The 20,760-nt window shown below is 51.4% G+C and overlaps 1 protein-coding gene across 7 annotated transcripts; it reads right to left on the reverse strand.

Moving 5' to 3' along the window:
- Positions 1–745: 745 nt before the first annotated feature.
- On the reverse strand, positions 746–20,722 carry CPT1C (carnitine palmitoyltransferase 1C). Of its 7 annotated transcripts, none has more exons than XM_019741611.2 (21): positions 19,577–20,722; positions 18,185–19,444; positions 17,632–17,693; positions 17,345–17,499; positions 13,420–13,559; positions 12,020–12,191; positions 11,558–11,659; positions 11,332–11,469; positions 7,132–7,209; positions 6,808–6,915; positions 6,603–6,687; positions 6,097–6,292; positions 5,772–5,954; positions 4,963–5,068; positions 3,756–3,872; positions 3,218–3,382; positions 2,848–2,982; positions 2,087–2,239; positions 1,536–1,649; positions 1,305–1,397; positions 746–1,054 (listed from the first exon to the last, which is right to left on the reverse strand). In XM_019741611.2, exons 4-21 carry the CDS (start codon positions 17,483–17,485, stop codon positions 872–874), a joined length of 2,409 nt encoding a protein of 802 aa, XP_019597170.2. In that variant the 5' UTR covers positions 17,486–17,499; positions 17,632–17,693; positions 18,185–19,444; positions 19,577–20,722; the 3' UTR covers positions 746–871. The 7 variants fall into 7 exon arrangements, with proteins under 7 accessions (XP_019597170.2, XP_019597169.2, XP_019597171.2 ...); XM_019741610.2 differs by having other exon boundaries at positions 17,619–17,693; XM_019741613.2 differs by having other exon boundaries at positions 892–1,109; positions 17,619–17,693.
- Between the last annotated feature and the right edge of the window lie 38 nt (positions 20,723–20,760).

Here is a 20,760-nt window from a genome sequence, read left to right on the forward strand (position 1 = left end):
CCAAGTCAAGTTGTTGTCCTTTCAATTTTAGTTGTGGAGGGTGCCGTTCAGCTTCAAGTTGTTGTCCTTTCAGTCTTAGTTGTGGAGGGCGCAGCTAAGCTCCAGGTCCAGTTGCCGTTTCTAGTTGCAGAGGGCGCTGCCCACCATCCCTTGCGGGAGTCGAGGAATTGAACTGGCAACCTTGTGGTTGAGAGCCCACTGGCCCATGTGGGAATCGAACCGGCAGCCTTCGGAGTTAGGAGCATGGAGCTCTAACCGCCTGAGCCACCGGGCCGGCCCTATTTCCAGAACTTTTGATCATCCCAAAACTAAAGCTCTATACCCATTAAACAAAACCTCCGCATTCCCTATTCCTCCCTCCACCCAGCTCCTAGCAACCATCAGGAACATCTTTTCATGTGCTTACTGGCCATTTGTGTTTCTTCTCTGGAGAAATGTCTATTGAAGTCCTTGGCCCATTTTTGAATGGGATTGTTTGGAGTTTTTTGTTGTTGTTGAGTTGCAGGAGTTCTGAATATTAACTCCTTATTTACATAAATGACTTGCAAATATTTTCTCCGATTATGTGGGTGAAACACCACATTAGTTCACCCTATCAACAGTATCACTTTAATCAGACTAGATGAACAAGAAGTGCCCAGCGCACTGGAGGTAACTGGGAATGTCTGGTTGGGCTTGGGGATGGATAGGACCTTCTCTCCTTCCCCACCCCTGCCCAGCCCAGGAGCATAGCAATACCACATACTCAGTTCACACATCTTTATTGGACCAGATGTGGGATTTCCAAACCCAAACAGGCTGCCTCTGTACCAGCCCAGCCATAGAGACCCTCCCACTGTTCCTGGGGAGACCAGCTCCCCAATGGAAGGGGTCAAAAGTTGGTGGGTGTCGTGGATGTCCTGGAGCCCCTTGTGTGGCAAGGGAGAGAGTTAACCCTGTGCCCAGAGTCCTCCCCTAGCTCTCTGCACCCTCGCTTAAGATGCTGCCCCTCCTGGAACAGGGAGGCCACGTCCAACAGTGCTGCCTCAATGTGCTGCCCCAGCCGGTGGGAGTCCTGGAAGGAGAAATGGCTCACATCCAGGGGATGCTGGGAGAGGGGCTCCTGCGGGCTGAGAAACAAGAGCGCCGGCGTCCCTGACTCCTGGGTCTGAGGGAGGAGGGCACTGGGGACCTGGACTCAGGGGCTGTGGGGCAGGAGGGGGCTGGGTCTGGACTCTTAGGTTGTAGGAGAGGAGGGAGCTAGAAAGGAGCTAGGAGTCCAGACTCTTGGGTCCTGAGGAAGGAGGGGCGGGGGTGTATCTCACCGTTTTTGTGCTTGATTTTTTGTTGGAGATGTGGAAGGTGATTGTGTCATTCCCCATGAAGATGTAAGAAACACCATAACCATGGTCATTGACCTGGAAAGGGACAGAGTGAGGGGAACAAAAGAGTCCCAGGTCCCCTCCTCCCCCACTACACAGGCATGTAGACCCCAGCCCCCTCCTCTCTCAGGGCCCAGAGTCCAGAGAGCTGGGGTCTCGCCCAGTCCCACTCACAGGCCCGAATCCACCACCAGAGGAAACGTAGTCGGGGTAATTGTGGACGTCAAACAGGTGGACCTGTTGAACAGGGATCTGGCTGGTGGCCAGCTGCCACTGTTCCGAGTGAACCTAAGGGACAGGAGATGGTCAGGTCACGTGTGCAATAAAGACAGACCCGCAGGTCTGCGCCCCCTTGGCTCAACTCCACTCCACACAGCCCTGGTCCTTTCTGACCTCCTCCCCTGGCTGCCCATTTCCCCTAAATCTGCCCTAGTCTGCAGTTCTGCCCTCCCCCTCCGTGACCACACTCTGCTCTGCACCACTTGACCACGCCCCCTCCTCTCATGACCCCACCCTTCTTTCTGATTAGCCCCTCCCATTTCTTTCCACGATTACACCCCTCTTCCCTTCTCTCTGCCCTCTCCTTTTCTCTCTTGCCCCCCCAATCCCTAACTCTCTCCTCTGCTGATACCTCCTTTTTCCAACATCATCCTCCTTGCCCTCAAGTGCCTCCCTTCCCCAGTGGCTCCCTACTTCCCTCTCTAACCCTTTCCCTGCACCCCAACCTGGTCCAAGAAGGGCGACTGCAGGTGGAGGAATTGCGACATGATGTAGAGTGCAAAGAGGTGGCGGTCGACCCCCTGTCCACTCATCGCTGCCTTCAGAAGAGCCTGGTGCTTATCCACCGCCAAGCGGAACAGGGTGAGGCACTGTGGGTCCTGGGGTCCCCGGGAAGGTCACACAGGCCATGGAAAAACAGGAAGTGGGCTTACTGCTGGGGCCTGGCACACCCCTGGCCTCAACCCAACTTGCAACATCCTTGCAAGGCAGAGATAGCAACTCTGTTTTACAGAGGAGAAACAGGCTCAGAGAGGGGAAGTCTCTTGCCCAGGGGCACATAGCAAGGCAGACCAGAATCAGATGGGTTCCCAGGTCTGTCTGACTCTGCTGAACCTCCTTTCATGGAACCACACAGGGTAGAGGGGAGCGAGAACAGAGGTACCTGGGGGGTTCTGACCAGAGAGGTTATACAGGGAACATGAGGAATGACGTAGAGGCTCAGTAATCAAAGAGAGCTACATTGTGCAACCAGGACTCCCTCTTGTGTGCTCCCCCGGTGCCCTGTGTGAGCCCCATTATCATACTATGCTGATCTATCTGTCTCCCCCCATCACTGAGCTCCTCGAGGTCAGAGACCAGGCTTGGTTCCTTCCTGTTCCTAGTGCCCATCATGGGTCCGGCCCTCAGAAGGCGCCCCATAAATGTCTGCAAATGTATCAGTGAGGGCGTGGAAATGACAGAAGCCTCAAGTGAGGCCCACACCCACTGTCTTCTCCTTGTCGTCCATGGCTCTCACAAAGTTGCAGGCCTCCCTCGTGCAAGACCGCACCGTCTCCGTCCGGCCTTCCAAGAACAAGCGGGTCATAGTTGACTCATAAGTCAGGCAGAATTGACCCCTATCCTGGGGGACAAAGAGAAGAGGAGCCTGTCAGCTGGGCTCAGAAGTCTTCACAGACTTGACCCACCTCTGGACCCCCAGTTTTCTCCCCCTCAGGAATATGTGGCTGGGAGAGAGAAATGAAGGCGGGAGACCTACAGTGGCCAAGAAGAGTCATGAACGGGGCTGATGCGGCAGGTCTTGGGGGGCCAGGGAACCGAGGTCCTGAGAGGGGCTGGGGTTGTGGAACCCAACTGACCCGGAAGTGGGCCAGTTGCAAGGCCATCTGGATAAAGCTGTCTGAAGAGAGGTGACAGCGTTTGATAAAGCTCTTGCCAAAGTGGGAGAAGGGGAAGACGTGGCAGTCGATGTCTCCAGATAAGGTCTTGGCTCCCCTCAGGGCCAGAGAGATTAATAGATGCATCTGCCAGAGAAGGAGGGAGGAAGGAGTAGCTGGGGTTAGAGCTGGGGGTAGGGTTAGAGCTGGGAATGGGACTGGAGGTGGATGGAGATGGGGATGGAGTTAAGGTTGGGGTTTCAGATAGGTTTGGTGTTGGAGACGGGACTGAATTAAGGTATGGTGATGGTGTTGGGATAGAGATGAGTTTGGGGTGGAGATGGAGCTGGGGTTTGAGCTGGGGTAGAACTGCATTGAGGTTGGAGATGAGGAAGGCATTGGTGATGGGGTTAGGGTTAGAGTAGCGATTGGGAATGGTGAGATTGGGGGTGGCGATAAGTTTAGAGTCAAAGCCAGGAATTTGGGGACTTGGAGGAGAGGCCCAGAAACCCAGCCTCACCTTGTCTGGAAGGTCCCAGTGCAGCCGCTGTGGCTGGGGCAGTGAGGGGTCAGGATGGCCCTTGCAGTGGCCATCTGCTGAGTAGCCCAGCTGAAAGCATTCTGTGGCCAGAGTGAACTGTGTACAAATGGAGGCTGTCAGAGTCCCTTCTTCCCTGTGGTCCAAGGGCCATCTAACCAGGGACCTCTTTTATCAGTCCCTTCTCGGGGTGGAGGGAAGTCCCTGAGAAGCAGAAACCCCTGATGTTCACAGGTGGGTTCTCAGGTTCAAGTTCATCAAGAGCAGGACTGATATTAATACTCAACTGATGCTTACTGACCCTGTACTTCCGACAGGTAAAGAGCCAGCAGCATTCAGTCTGATCGAATGGGCCCACACCCTGCTTTTTTATTATTGTTAAATATTTTAAACATTGCTAAATATTTCAAGCCAGCCCTGACTGAGTACCAACTACCCTCTAGCCTTGCATTTCTCTTTGTCTCACTCTACGTGACATCTTTTCATTCTAAGTTGATATGAAGAGATATGTTGACATGAAGCGTCTGAAGATCTGAGGTTGAATTGAATTGAGAGCTTCATTTACCGATATAATCAAAGGGAAAAAATTCCCATTTTATAAACAAGAAACTGGCACAGAAGAGACAATGCTGACCTGGGCTGTCCTTGAGGTCTGGAAGGGGCCTCCCTCCCCCTCACTCATGCTCGATCCCCACGCTGGGCCCCATCCAAACACTGGGAACCCAATGGGATGCAGACACCACCCCCTGTGATTTAGGGACTAAATAAAATAGAGATGCGAAGGTTCTCCAACTTTTCCCCTGATGAAGGGGGAAACTGAGGCTCAGAGGAGGGGAGTAACTTGCCCAAGGTCACACAGCCAGCCAGAGCTAGAAGATGGTTCCAATTCAGTGTGACATGATTGAAAGGCTTCACATTCTGGTCTCAGAGCATTCGTAATTCATCTTTTTCCTCCGCAACTCCTGGTTCTGTGACACTGGGCAAATCACCTCCCTTCTCTGAGCCCCAATTGCTCATTCATCAAAGGACAGTCATAACCCCAGACTCCTTTCTTTGCTGGGTGGCCCTAGTCTGGTCTCTGCCTTTCTCTGAGCCTCCGTTTTTCCTCTGATCCCAAGGCCCCAAAAAGGGAGGTCTTTGGAAATGGGGGTGGCAGTCCCCAAGGCAGGGTGTGGGCTGGCTGCCCTACCTCCCACATATGTCCTGAGATGGGGCAGTCGGCCCATGAATGCTCCACGCTGAGGCCCAGCTTCCCATTGGAGAAGACGATGAGGGTGAAGGATTTGTCAAACCAGCTGTGGGGGGAGAGTTCAGAGTGGTCATCATAGAGCGGGGGCCAGGGGAAAGTTGGGGTGTTCTCTGTAGGACTTATGGGGGTTTCAGGGTGGGGAGATTTTTCTGGGAATTAGGGCTGGTATGGGGGTCTCTAAGAGGGTGGGATCTCTAGCACGTGGTTCTGGATGGCCTCTGAGACGCGTCTAAGCTTTGGAGAGCTGAGGGTATTGAAAGAACATGCCGAGAAAGGCTCCAGGCTTACCAGGTGCTGGGAGGTTAGGGACACTGTCCCAGGGGGCTCAGAAATCAGCGTACCGCCTGGTGGGCATCTAGGAAGTTGTCTGAGGATCTCTAGGTCTAGGGGTCCCAGGGCTGGGGTCCTGGATTTAGGGTGCTAGCATTAAGGTCTGAGGATTCTACAGTTCTTCGTCTGAGGTCCCCCCACACTTGGGGTTCTGGATCTGGGAGTCTCTGGATCTAAGGGTCCACGTCTGAGATTTTGGTCCCAGGGTCTGGGGTCCTGGGCCTAGGGGTTCTCTGGATTAGAGGTCCCCAGGTCTCAAGGCATTGGGTCTGGGGTCCTCAGATCAAGGGGGCCCCTGGATCTGGAGACGCCCAGGTCTGGGGTCCAGGGTCTGCCTATCTAGTGCCCAGAGTCTTACCTCTGGATACTAGGTTCTGGTCGCAGGTTGGGGTGGAGTCCAAGTCCCCAGGCTGACTCACCGGTCATGGCCCCTGCCGGCCAGCAGGGCGTGGGCATAGTCATCCAAGGAAGCTGCGGGGTCCTCCCTGGTGAGCCCCTTGGGCTCAGAGTCCAGTGATACAAAGAAAGCAGCCCCTTCCACTGCCTCCAAGGCTTCCTCCGCCTGGGTCTTCAGAGACCTCCGCACTTGGGCCCACATGTCCCTGTTGGGGGACGTGCCTCAGCCCTCCATCCTGCCTAGGATGGCCCTCCACCCTGCCCAGCCTCCACCAGACCCCCAACTCTGCCCTCTGCAACTTCTGGACGTGGGCTGGGCCTCTGAACACCCCGACCTCCCACCCTCACCTGGGAGCAGCGGTCAGCGCCGCCAGATGCTCCTCGTGGGGGCAGGCGGGTGAGGGGTCGTCTAGGATTCGCTGGAACTGCTGCTCCAGGGCGCGTGGGGAAAGCAGGCCACTTTGGGAGTGGGTCCCTACGCGGAAAAATCGGCCCCGGTGGAAGACGGCCACATGTCGGCTGTCACGGAGGTGGCGAATGTGGTCTAGGGGTGGCGTGGGCAGAAACATGGAGGACAGGAAGGTCAGAAACATTATAATAAGAATAGCGACCACTTATTAGGCACTTGCTACGTGGCTTACACTGTTCTAAGCACTCATTTAATCCTCACCACCCTATGTACCCTTATTATCCCATTTTAGACATGGGGAAACTGGGGCTCAGAGAGGGTAATAACTTGCTCAAGGTCACACACCTAGAGAGCGATGGAGCTGGGATAGGCTGGCTCCAGAGAACATGCTCTTAGCCCCTACACTGTTCCTCCTCTGTCAGTAAGGAAGGGAGAGGGGTCTCACCTTTCGGGACCCCAGGAATACGCGTGGTGTTGAATATCTTCTCATACTGGGCAGAGCATAAGGGCCGCATTCCCATCAGCAAAGTCTGCAGGAGACCATGGGCTCGTGAATTGGCCTCCCCTTCCCCGGGGACCCACATGTACCCACAGGCACAGGACCACAGCCCCTGTCCCCAGCCCCCAGCCCCCAGGGGTAGCCCTCTCACTGGCAGGATCTCCTGGCGGTTCAAGCGGAGACGGTACAGGAGGAGGGCGTGGACTGCGTTTCCCGCACGAGCGGCCTGCACCGGCGTGGGCGTGACGTACAGGAAGTCCTGGGGGCCGGCCGAGGGCATAGCAAAACGCCTGGGGTCAGGTTTGCCCCTGTGTGGGCACTGACACCAAACACTGGTACTGACCCCAAAAGAGGGATGGTGAATTCCAGACTGTGATTTGGGTCACCCACGTTCTTCCCAGACACCCCAATCTTAGAGCCAGGAACTATGAACCCCACCCCCTTCCAGCTCCTAACCCCCTTCTCCCCTTCTCACCATCATATAATAGTTGCTATTCACCATCAGAGAGTTCCGGGAGCGCAGGTACACAAATTCTTCCCACCAGTCACTGACCTGGGAGTACAGCAGAAAGACACACAGCTGGGGCGCTGGGGCCAAGGTGGGGGGTGGGGGAAAGTGGGAAGTTCGAGCCCCTCAAGACTTTGCTATGTCCAACAGGGAGGGTGGAGCTCAGTGAAGGAGGCCATCATGATCAGTAACCATCAATAACCTAGAAGTCCATCAGTGGGGGGTCACTTAGCTAAACCATGCTACACTCATGCTATGGAATACTACACAGCTGTCAAAAACAACAAGGTGCATCTATAATATATTACTGACAGAGTGAGCACCAAGATATACTGCCAAGTGAAAGGCCGGGTGCACAATGAGATATGTCTATCGATCCCACCAGAATTTTAAAAAAATACTACCAAGACCCAAGTGTCCATCAACAGATAAATAGACAATCAAAATGTGGTCTATCCATACAGTGGAATGTTAACGTAAAAAGGAATGAAGTTCTGGTATGGGCTACAACATGAATGAGCCCTGAAAACATTATGCAAAGGGAAATGAGTCAGACACGAAAGGACAAATAGTGTGTGATTCCACTTACATGAAAAATCTGAAACAGGCAAATTCATAGATACAGAATGGAGATGTTTTGCCTAATGGGCACAGAATTTCTGTTTGGGATGATGGAAAAGTTCTGGAAATAGCGGTCATGATTACACAACATTGTCAATATACTTAAAATTGTACATTTAAAAAGGTAAATTTTGGGGCAGCCCGATGGCTCAGTTGGTTAGAGCATGCACTCTCAATAATAAGGTTGCCAGTTCAATTCCTGCATGGGATGGTGGGCTGCGCCCCCAGCAACTAAAGATTGAAAACGGCAACTGGACGTGGAGCTGAGCTGAGCCCTCCACAACTAGATTGAAGGACAACGACTTGGAGCTGATGGGCCCTGGAGAAACACACTGCCCCCCAATAGTCCCCAATAAAATTTTTTTAAAGGTAAATTTTATATTATGTATATTTTATCACAATAAAAATTACATACTTATGTATATTTTACATATCACACATATGTTTTCTATATTATATAATATATAACTATATTATATTACAATTATATGTATTGTATATAAATAAAATTTATTTTATAGATATATCCACGATTAGAAATATATGTCTATATATGCTCAGAAAAGACCCTGACCAAAGTGTTTTTCACAGGCGATGGTGGGAGGGACAAGAATTACCAGGAGGTGGTCAGAGGGAACTTGAATATTTTCTAGATGTTTTCCTTTCTTCTGTCATAGAATCTATGAAGACATACATGTTTGCTTACATCTTGAAGTCAATGGCATCTTACACTTCCTTATACTTAGGCAGGATATAGTTGTCCTTCTCTGGGAATGTGAAACATCTTCTGGAAAAATCCAGAAGTTTCCAGCAAATGCTAGAAAAGTTCTATACCTTGATATAGGCTGCAATTATATGGTCATACGCATACATAAAATTTCACCAAGCTGTACACTTAAGATTTGTGCATTTTACCATATGTGTAACATTGTAACATTATATGTATAACATACAACTTTTTTTTAAAAGAAAGCATTGAAAGCATTAAAGTTTGCTGAAGGATGTCTATGGCTCAGAAGAAAATCCTGGAGATAACCGAGCAAGATTTTAACCACCAGAAACAATATGGGGGTGGTTGAGGGGAGGAATGAATCAGACCTGGTGATATCCAAAGCAAAATCAAATTAGGCTGGTTTTACTAAAAGCCATTATAGCACACTGTGATGCTTGGCTTTGGTTATATTATAGGATCTTTCACGAAGTGCTATATCCCAAGGTTCTTGACAACACAGAGAATAAAGCTGTGGGGAAACTGGGACAATACGGACAAATCTGAATCAAGAGGCAAGTGAGACAAATTGGGATTCTAAATGTGAAAGTCTTAGGGGGTGCCTTGGCCAATTTACTATATTGACAGCTTCCTTTTAAAAGTTTGCTCAGGAGTGGTCTTTGATACAAATCTGTCTAAATAAGTCTAGATGAGCTCTTTTCATACACAGTTGATTCTCGTTACTCACGGTAGTTCTGTTCTACAAAGTCGCTGTGAACACTGAATTAGTGAAGACTGAACCACTGCTCCTGGGGAAAGACACGATCAGGTTCCTGCAAGCCTCTGGTCACCACATTTTCACCAATCAATCAATACATAAACTAGCTTCGTGTGCGTTTCTGCTTAAAGATACCTTATTTAATATATATTGTTGATTCATTCATATTGAAGTCATGGCCAACAACTCATGTCTGAAGGCAGTTCATCTAACATGTGTATTTTCTCCATAAAGCACATTGCAGCACTTCAGCATGACACTTGAGGGCCATTTTCAACAGCGAAACCACCAACAAAACACATAAAAATGCAAACAACGTGAAACTACATAGATCACAAAAAGGACGTGTTTACAGTGTGAGAGCTGCATTGTACATTAGATGATGGTGTATGTTGTAATTAGAGGTACGGTGAAATACATCCATGGTGTGTGTGTGTGTGTGTGTGTGTTTATTTAATTTTTTAGAGCAGAATGATTGAAGAGCATGAAGGAAAAAAAATGTAAAAACTAAGGCCTGGCTTCCATTCTACCTCTCCAGACACAACTTAGCGCCCTCCATCATGCTTGTCTGACTTCCATGCTGCTACCCCTTGGGGGTCTGTCCCAGACCCTCTTCCCTTTTCACTCTATATTCTTGCTTCCGATATCTCATCCAAGTCTAATGTTTCAATTTTCTTCTAAAGCTGAGGGTCCCAGTTTGCAGTCACAACCCGGCCTCTTTCTTGAGCCCTTTCACCAGGTCTCTGAGGTGTCTCCCCTGGACCCTCCAGGTCAGTCTCCACGGAGACTGCCTCCACGGAACTCAGTGTCCTGACACCAAAGCTGTTCCCCTTCTCCTCATGTAAGGGACAGCCACACAGCTCCCCCCACCCATCACCAGGTGAGACCATGGGTGCCCTCTTTGCCGTCTTCCTTCTCTTCCTCCTCTCCTTTTGACAGCACGGCAGTTCCCAGCCCCACCCTCCTGACCCCGGGTGCACTCTGCCTGTCCCCTTTGTTGCACAGTCGCCTCTCAGGCCTTGTCCTCTCCCTCTAAACCCTCACCCCAGCCTCCCAGCCTCCAGCGTCTCCTCTCCCTTCCAGACTTTCCCCCTCCCCTGCTGAGAATCTCCCCCTGGCTCCTGAGCACCGCCATGACAAAGTCCAGGGTCCTCAGCTGGAGTCCAGGCCTCTCCCCACCACTCCGCCATCACCTCTCATGACCACCGCCTTTGAGTTTCCTCGTTGTAACCAGAGTAAAGCCTCCTTGCCTCCAGCCCACGCCCTACAACTTTCCTACTTCCTCACCTTTGCTCAGCTGTTCCTTCCTATCAACCTGACGGGTTCAAATTCTCGCCAAACCTCAAGACTCAGACCTAATACCTTCTCCTCCTGGAACCATGATCCTCTCATCCAGCTGCGGCCTCCTCTGACTCCCCCGCCCACACAGATACTTACATCATCCCATCTGTCTCTTCATTGCTACCTCCACCTTCACAAGCTACCTGAGGCTAATAAGGCTTCCTATAGGATGGGAGCCCGGTATGCCCTGATTCGGGGGAATCGCTGACTCGCTCTATGCCTCAGTTTCCCAAGGAGCTCTCCTGAACTAAGAATAGAAGCCCATTTAGGGAAGGTGTGTCCTTGAGCAGAGGGTGGAGGGAAAGAACTACTTTGGGGGCGGGGCTTAGGGTGTTGCCAGGAGAGGGGTTACATGTTGGATAGGTCCCGGAATTCTGGTTCAAATACTGGCGGAGCTCCAGATGTGGGCGGGTCCTGGAGGCGGAGCTTAGGTTGGAGAGCCAGTTTCAGAACGTTGGACCATGGAGGGCGGAGCTCAAAGTGTTGGCACACGATAGACGGGGTTCAGAATATTGGAGAGTAGAGAGGAGCTCGAAATATCAGAGCATCTGGGGCTGGGTTTAAATTATTGAAGCGTAGGGGCAGGGTTGAGATTGAGTGTCTCGGACCTCCAATCGCCGCAGGGTCTAGGGGTTATGGGCGGGGCGTGGAGCGGGGCGTATAACTCAGGGTTAGGAGGGTGGGCTCAGAACCTTTGCCTTGCGGATGGGGGACTCACGTAATTGGACGCCCACCAGGATTTGAGCCGCAGGTACCACTGCAATAGTGACGCCTGCAGCCTCAGGAATTCCTGCGCTAGGATCGTGGTATTCTCGAAGTCCTCGTCCGAGAGGACAGGACGGACAGACTCCAGGTACTGAGGGGACAAGGCGGAAAAGAAGGTAGGTCACGCCCCCCGCCCACCCCGCCTGCTTCTTCTCCCCATCCCCCGGTACAAGGCCCACCTTGCGCACGGTGTCCTGCACAGAGGGCACGGGCTGGCGCGGCAGGGAGCGCTGGTAACTGAAGAGCATCGGGTGGCGGCCGGAGAAGATGCGGACCAGGGCCTGGAGAGAAGCGAAAATTAGTGGGTCATTAAACCTTTCAGCGGGGCCAAGGATGGGGTGGGGTCTATGACAACCCACAGAGAGAATGGGACAGAAATCCAAAGAAAGGGGGACAGACATCGAGAGAAAGGGGGCCAGAAACCTAAAGATAGAGGGAAAAAAGACCCAGAGAGAGGAAGACAGAGACCTATAGAGAGTAGACTAGAGACCCGGGGTTGGGGAATGGAGACCCACAGAAGGGGGACAGAGACCTAAAAATAGAGGGGACAGAGATCCAGAGAGAAGGGGACAGAGACCCAGAGAGAAGGGGACAGAGAAGCGGCTCCTGGAGGCCTGAGCAGGGCTCTGCCCCTCACATACCAGCCACGTCTTGGTGAGGGAGGACATGGCTCCGTGGGGTTCCAGGAGCCAGCCGTGGTAGGACAGAAGCAGCCTCAGAGCGACGTGAAGTGTGAAGATCAGGGCTCCCCAGAGACACGAAGCAAACAGCGCAGCAGCCAGGACCCCCCGAAGCCTGTGGTGCTGTCCTCCCCTGAGGGGAGAGGAAGAGAGGATGGGCCTGGGTCCCCTAGTTTCAGAATCCCCCCGTCTTCCAGCCCCATCCAGCCCCTGCCCTCCCTGATATTCTCTGACTCTGGTGTTTTGGCTTTTGGAGGTTTATCTCGTAGAATTAGAGTCAGAGAAGTCCAGTTTCCTAATTTGTAAAGTAGGTGTGATCTTCTCTTGGCACCTACTCCGCCCAGGATTGTGGGGACACCAACCTTTTAGAATCACTTCCCGTGTTAATTGGTAGGTGCTTAACAGGTGGTATTTCTATTGAAGGGACACTTTTCCCTCCCAGATATCGAATTATGCTTTAAGGGAGTGGTTCTCAAAGTTTAGCCTCTGGACCAGCAACATCAGCACCACCGGGAGCTTGCTGGAAATGCAAATTCCTAGGCCCCACCCAGACCTACTACTAGAACAGAATCTCTTGGGGTGGGGCCCAGCAATCGGTGTTTTAACAAGTCTGACATGTGATTCAAATACAAACTAAAGTTTAGGAAACTGGTCTAACGTTACAGTAAAACAACATGTTTGCAAAGTTGGAATAGACATGGGAGCAAATCACACCTGGAGGTCTTGGGGTGCGTCACTTCCTTTCTATAGACTGGGTAAATCTAGTCTTCCTGGAAGTTTCTACCTCTGATCCAAGATCTGCCCTTTGGGGCTGTCTGCACAAAATCTGCCTTCTTCCCCAGGGGGACTAACAGTCAGAACCTGCCACTTCACCGGCATCTGGTTGCCAAACCTTTACCCAAAATGACTGCAACAACTATAACATTACAACTTTTTATTTAATAACTTCCTGGCATTGTACTGAATATTCCACATGCATGATTTTGTTTAATTCTTCCAACTATGCTAAGAAGCAAATATTATTATCCCCATTTTACAGATGAAGACCCTGACACCAAGAATGGTGATCTTTCACCTAAGAGTACACATCTGGGGACTAGCAGAGTTCATACTTTCATTGGTATAGACAACTATACCTGGACATTTTCTAGTTTCTTTCTTAGCAAGAAGCAGCCAGGATGGAAAATGTGCAGAGAGAATAGAGGAAATCACCTCCTTTTTATTGACGCTGCACCTTTATTAATCTGTCCCAAAGTAAGCCTCAGAGTTTTTCTTTAGCAGGCACACCACACTGATACAGAAGCTTACTGGGTGCAGGAAAAGGGATTAGCAAGGTTACTTGGCTAAAGTGGGGAGCTCACCAGTCTGGCAGCAACTCTTTGATTTTCTCCATCAGTCCTAGGGAAGGGTCCAGCTGGAGGAACCAGGCGAGCTGGATTGCACTGAAGAGGAAGAGCCAGCTGAGGGGGTTGGCGGGGAACATACCAGTGAGAAAGTCGTTCTGTAGGCAAAAAGAGGGCATCCATCCAATCAGTTATCGTGTCCTCTAAGCACCATTCTTAGATATTGATTGAGCATCCAGTGTGTACTGGGCCCTGAGCTGGGTGCTCAAGACCCAGTGGGGAACAGAGTGATTTAGGTTCTGCCCTCAGGGCGGTCAGTCTGGAATGAGTGATAATGGCAGTAGGATAAGCATAGGAGCAGTGGTGGCCGGTTGCTCAGCCCAAGGGAGTCAGGGAGGACTTCCTGGAGGAGGTTACTCTCAGGCAGGACCTTGAAGGCAAAATGAGCCCCCAGGTACAGTAGGGTCTGGAGCTCAGTAGGCCTTCTAGAACTACCTGGCCATGTAATGAGTGAGGGGTGAATGAAAGTGCTGAGTTATTAACCAGATTCCTAGGGAAGGGTGATCTAGATAACTAACACTTAATGAGCGCTGACTATGTGTCAGGGATTTACAAGGCTTAACTCTTTAAATCTACGCCACAACCCTGTGAAGTAGATAGTAAGATGATCGCATTTTATTAGGTTGATGCAAAAGTAATTGCGGTTTTTGCAATTGTTTTTAACCTTTTAAACAGCAACTACGTTTGCACCAACCTAACACAAATGAAAATCCTCAGCTTCAAGGTCACACAGAGAGCATTGCTAAGACAGGATAAGAGCTACAGTTGGTGGGGCAGCAATAACCAGGCTCAAGAAACCACTTTGTCTCTTCCCACATTTAAGGAACAAGAAGGCCTCAGGGATCAGGGTTTAGAACCTGGACTCAAATCTCTGTCACTAACTAGCTGAGTGACCACAAGCATGTGATTCCACCTCTCTGTGTCCTCATCTGTAGAATGGGAATGATCCAGAACTTGGCTCAAAGGGCTGTCTATCACAAGAGCTGGATGAGAAAATGTCACTCCACAAATGCTTATTGCAATCCTATAGCAGTGACAGGACAGCAAGATTACTGCTCTTCTGGGGAACAGAAACAACACCTATATAAGTCAAGGATTTAGTGTAGCGTATCAGATGGTGCTAGGTGCTATGGAGAAAAACAAAGCCTAGAAGAGGCCTGGAGAAGTGGCTGGATTGCAAAGCTCAGAACCAGGCACACAGTAGATGCTCAATAACTGTTACTACAGTGATCCTTTCTATTGCTGCTCTACTTTTCCTTGGGGATTTTACTTGACAATCTTCCTTTGGCTTGGCAGGAAAAGGTTACGGGCGAATGCGGTTATTTTTTGTTTCATTTTTCTTTTTAAAAAGAACTTGTCAGTTCTATCTGGCACTCTGGACTGCAATAGAACAGAGGCTTCATAATAGCAGGGAATGTCTTCATGGCACTTTGACCTTGTCTAAGACCACACAGCCAGCAAGTGGTGGAGCTAGGATTTAAACGCAGGTCCCCTGGCTCCAGGGTCCACTAGCAACCACTCAAACCATGCAGATGCCTTGGGACCCTAATGCAACAGGATGTCCTACAAAGTACTGTCTTCTGGAGTCTGCTGTGTCTCCAAATTTCATATTCATTTGGAAACCATTTCAGGGGACACTCTGACTTCCTGCTGATGAACGTCCCACTAAGCGATGGATATCATGCCACACGCTTGGCCCAAGTGACCCATCCATTAAACATCATTCACAACAGCCCCATGGCGTAGGTTCTGGGACCACATTCTAGAAAAGCAGCCCACAATAGTGGGCATCTGCATGGGATCAGAACCAGACTGCTAATTCTAGCTCTGCCTCGAGTTCTACATCTTAACAGCTGTGTGACCTTGGGAAAAAGTGAAAGCGCCTCTTTGGGCTGCTGTTCCTTTATCAGTAAAATGGGGCTAACAACAGGCCTGCCTTAGAAGGCCCTCAAGAGCAATAGATTTAAAGGGATTGGTTAGTGTAGAGTCCCAGACACACTACTACCCAATGTGATTTTAGCAATGAGGGAGCAGAAGCCCAGAGAAGCTATTAACATGCTGTAGGTCACACAGCACCTACATGGCACGTAAAATAATGGCAATGCTAGAGTCATCACTCCTGTGAGCCAGGCCTTCTGCTAAGACAACTAATACTTCCAACAATCCCTTGAGGCAGGGACAGTCAAGGTTTCCATTTTATAAATGAAGACACTGAGGCTTGGCAATCGGTCTATGGAATCACAGCTCTGGTGTTGGGGAGGGCACAGCCCTCACCCTGGTACCAAGTTCCAGCAGCTATGGCTTCAGGGTGGCTCCTGGGGTCCCAAGGTAAAAGAGGAAAGACATGAGAACTCCAGGTGACCTTCGGGGAGAGAAGTGGCTGTAGGCTAGAAAGGGAAGAGTGACCATCATTACAATTATCATTTAATACTAATGTGAGCATCTGGTGGAGGCCGTTGGCCATAGGGGACATCTGACTCTGGAAAGGGCTTTAGGTCTTAACTCTTATGCAGGGGTGACTGTCAAAATATTCAACAATACAATTCCAGTAAAAATCCATCTATAAGCATAGAAATCAGAACAATGATTGCCTTACAGTGAGGGCGAGGTGGGGGGTGTTGACTGGAAAAGGGCTTGAAGGAACATTCTAGAATGGTGGCAGTGCTGTCTTGATGGGGAGTTGGTTATACAGGTATTGTGAAAATTCAGTTTACTTAAAAAAAACTGTACATTTTTCTATATGTAATTTTCTCTTAGTTTAAACATGTATATGCATACATATATGCTTATTTTTATTCTCTATTGTCTTCCACTCCAACTAAATGGAGATCTCCATGAGGGCAGGATTCCTTCTGTCTTGCTCCCTGCCGTGTCCTTAATGCCCCAAACAGTGCCAGACCCTGAACAAATGTTCCACAGACAATTGCTGAATGAATGAAAAACAATATTATCAAAAGCTAACACTTACTCAGCATTTGCCTTGGGCCAGGCATTTCGCTCAGTGCTTTCATGTAAGAATTCATTTAATCCTTGTGACTGTCCTGTGAGGAAGGGGCCATCATTATCCCTGTTAACATGTGGGGAAACTAAGGAGCACTTGCCCAAGGCCACACAATTAGTAGTGGCAGAGGCAGGATTCAAACTCAGTCCTGGCTGACCCCACAGGTGTTTAAGACCTGTGTTGACAGACAGAGGATGTGACCAGCAGGGAGACTCTGTAAGTAGATGGTGCCAGAGTTCTAGAACCAGGGACTGTGGGGCAGACACGGGTTCTAGTTATATGGAGGGCATGGGTATTTTAGAGCCAGGGCAAGGAGAAGTTGGGCTTTTCCAAAGCTGGGGCAGCAGGATTTATGGGGATTGAGAAGTGCAGGTTACAGATATTAGAGGTTCACAACTCAGAACTGAGGGGCTTTCAGGATTGCGGAGTGGGCTACCCAAGATCTTGATCAGGTCTTGGGGTTCTGGAAAGGGGAGCACCTAGTTTACACTTGATCTTAGCCAAAAGGCCGAGAAACGATAGGGGAGCACCTAATTTAGAGCCTGGAGATAAAAGGGAAAGATGAGATGTGCATCATGGGAAGGGGACTGAGTTCTAAAAATGGGGGTGAAAGTTGTGTTTGGGGATGTGGGGAAGGTGGGGGTCCAGGAAATGGGTATAAGAGGTCAATAGGGGTTCCTAGTAGATGAGGTTGAAGACCCCAGAAGTCGGCTACAAACCAGGAAATAGCTTTAGGGGTCTTATTAGTGGACATCAGAAATCCCAGAAAGGGGTGATATGGTCCCAGAAGTGGGACCACTAGGATGCTGGAAGTTGGCCTCAGGCATCCTGGAAGCAGGTAACTGGATTCCCAGAAGGAGACCAAGCTGCACCCCTCCTCACCCAGAAACGTGCGAGATGCCTTTTCCAAGAGCGCAGTCCGGACAGGTAGATCTCCTGCAACACCGGGGCACTGAACTCCACTTCCGCCCTGTCGGAGGTCAGTGAGGGTAGGAAGCCTACAGCCTGGTGTGCTTCAGCCATGTCGCGTTAGACCCCTGGGAGGAGAACAGAGGGTCATTCTCCAGGTCCCTAGCCCCCAGTTCCCTCAGACCCAGGACTCCAGGTCCTCAGCCCTCTCCTCCCGCTGACCCAAGAATACAGGATGCCAGCTCACCCTTCCTAAGCACCTGGGGTATCTTGAGGGTCCCAGCTGAGACTCCGGTGTCGGGGGGACGTCAATTGGGCATCTCTGTGAAAACAGAGAGGCGGGAAGGATATCTCCCCCTTTTGCGGCTCTGCCGATGACGTGGTGCCGGAGCAGCGCTCACAATATAGGACTTTTAAGATTCGGGGGTGGAGGAAGGAAACCTGTCCAGGGTGAGTTGAGGGGTCTCGATAAAAAAATATTAGTCCTAGACTCATTTGACACGAACACCTGCCGGACGTTGGCACTGTCCACCCGATTTCCGCTTCCCATTCCAAGGCGGGGGTGGGGTGGGGACTGTCTATAAATTCACCCTCTCTGGGGTGGCCCAGCGTCCCCTCCCCCCCCCCGCCCCTGGAGCTAGAGACGATGGGAGACGGAACATCCTACTGCGCATGTCTCGCAGCCAGGGATGCTGAGGCTGTGAGCCCAACATGCGTCCAGGACAAGTGATGGAGAGGCTCGCATGCCCAACCCAAGAAGACACAGGCCTCCAGCCCCCGCAGCAGTTGGGACCCCTCCGGGCCGGTACTTACGCTGAATCGGGGGTGTGCCGATCAGATCCTGGGGACCAAGCCAGAGTACACCTTCCCAAACCCCTATTTAGAGCGCAGACCCGTCTCCCACTTGCATACGACCAATCCCAGAGCGACGAGTCCACGACTTGGTCGACGGGCCTTCAGAACTCCTGCCCACCCCGGATTATCCAACACCCAGGAACCTGGATTTCTGTCTTGCGTGTGCCTCGCGGGGTATTCAAGTCCCTGGTTTTATTTCTGTTCTCTTCAAATCCCTGTGTTCTATCCCCGCCTCCTTCAAATCCCCGCCCCCTTCGAATCCCCGCGTCCAATCCTTATCCTTGTTTCTCTAACCCGCTTGATTCTCCATTTGGCCTCCCGCGTTCTACGCAGAAATCTACCCCTTCGAACGCTACGTTCTTGGGCTCCCAATTCCGCTGTTTTTCAAAGAGCTCGCTCCTTTATCTTCAAGGAACGAAGCTGAACTTGAAACTCACAGCCTACCTCTGGGTACACGTAAAGTGACGCACGTGGAATATCGAGCCGGAGCAAATCTCAGCCCTACCACCCCGGGGAGGGAGGAGGGCTGTTTTGGGGTCGGGTTGGTGTACCAAAACCACCCACAGAACGTGCAGCTGCATGGATTGAGTTGGCGTGAAGGAGCTACAGCAGATTGGATTCAAGTTAGACAGTCAGAGGGACTTCCGTGAGGGAAAATGTGCATGGATAAAAGGGAAGAATACAATAGTGACCGGGCTCAGATGGGGAGGGTGGAATGAGACTGAAACACCGAACAATTTCATTCAGCTCTGGACGTTAATGTCCGTGGTGGCTCATGTGTGCCCCTTGGGGGGGGTGACCGGTAGGAGATGATCTCTGGGTAAGCCCACAAGGAGTTAGGGGAAAAGGAACGCGGTCGTAACCCCAATATACAGATGGGTAAACTGAGGCCAGGGGCGGCAGAGACATTCCAGATGTCACCCAGCAAGCTGGTCACTGCGCTGGCCTTCTTGCTGCTGGTCGGGTCCTGGAGACAACGCAACAGGGCTGGGACCTCTCGTCGTCGGTGGCGCCATAGCTGTGGGGGATCCTGGGGCTCACGACTGACCTTCCCTGAGAGCTCCTTGGTGGAGGCTGAGCGGAGCCAGTATGGTCTCTGGCAGTTGGTGTGTTTGGTATGTGCCCAGGGAATAGAAGCGCCCGCAGTGCTGGAATAACCTGGCTCCCGAGCTCAGACAGAAGCTACTCATGAAATGGGGCTCGGTGGGGTAGGGGAACCTAGAATTCCGAGAACCAAGAGGGGTGCGCGCGCTTAGATGGCTTTCCCATTCCATCGCAGAAAACCCTGACCCAGAGAGCGCACCCCACGTGCATTCTCCTCACCACGTCCCTGCCTGCCACCAGACTCACCTGACCCCAGAAATTCGGGTTGCCCCAGAACAGACAGGACCAACAGCAGGAGGGTGTAGGCAGTCACCGCCGGGTGGAAAACCGGTGGGCAAGCAGCCTTTGAGGTGTGGCCCCAGCCCCTAGAAGGGGCTGGATAAAGCTCTCCCAGAGCCGGCTTTAGCTCAAAGAATCAGGGCCAGTCCCCACTTCCCAAGTGGGGGAAAATAGACCAGAGTCTACCACACCACCCAGGGCAGGATTATAACCTGGACCCCCATATCCTGCACTGCACTTAGGGAGCCCTCACAGGTGTGAGGGTCAAACTGCACCGCTGCACCCTCCCCCCATACCCCCAGGGAGGTGCGATGCTTTTAAGGTAGAGAGGTAAGGGGTGGGGCAGCTGACAGGTGCTAGTGGTGACTCTCAGGGCTTCCAGGAAAGGAGTGGGAGGGGAAGCTCTGTGCTCCCGTAGTTGCCATCTCACCCATCAAGGACCAGCACAGCCAGGCAACTTTCAGAGGAGGCTGGGAAATGAGGGGCACGTGCAGACAAGGCCACCTGAGGATGGGGACAAAGGGAGTCTGGGCTCCAGCTGCACTGAAGCAGGTGTAGCAAGGGCTGTGGGAAAACACGATGTGTTGTGATCCAGGTTGTGTGGACAGTGTCTTGGTGGACCAAGGACTCTGTGCACAAGGCCATGGGGAAGGGCAGGTGGGTGAAAATGCCACGCCTGCAGCAGAAGCTGGACGGACAGCCCCTGGAAGGTTACTGAGGCCTCGTCCATCTCTGTTGCCCTGAGATGGGACCCCCACACACACACTGATTCCCATCCCCAAGCTCCAAGTCAGGCTGGGGGAGGAAGCAGACACACATCCCAAGGAATTCTATCCCCCAAGGCAACCCCGCCATGACTGTTTCCCCAGCTGCAGAAAGTCGCTGCCAGTTAGCCTTGGCCTGACCTTGGAGGGTCCTGGACAGCAAAAAATGAGAGAACAATGTGTCAGGGGAGGTGGAGAGAGTTTTCTGGGAAACTTCAGGGCCCAGCTGTGCTAGAAACCCCTAACCTCCCCAGCCTGGCAGGGCTGCTGGGAACAGAACCATATAATGGAGTCTCAGGGGGCAAGAGAGGGGGATAGGGGAACAGCTGACCCCCAAGAGAAGGCTGCGGAGGTGAGGTGGAGTGAGGGTAAGGGTCCTGGGAGAGA

The sequence above is a fragment of the Rhinolophus sinicus genome, linkage group LG11 (assembly GCF_036562045.2).
Source record: "Rhinolophus sinicus isolate RSC01 linkage group LG11, ASM3656204v1, whole genome shotgun sequence".
In the NCBI taxonomy this organism is placed as follows: Eukaryota; Metazoa; Chordata; class Mammalia; order Chiroptera; family Rhinolophidae; genus Rhinolophus; species Rhinolophus sinicus.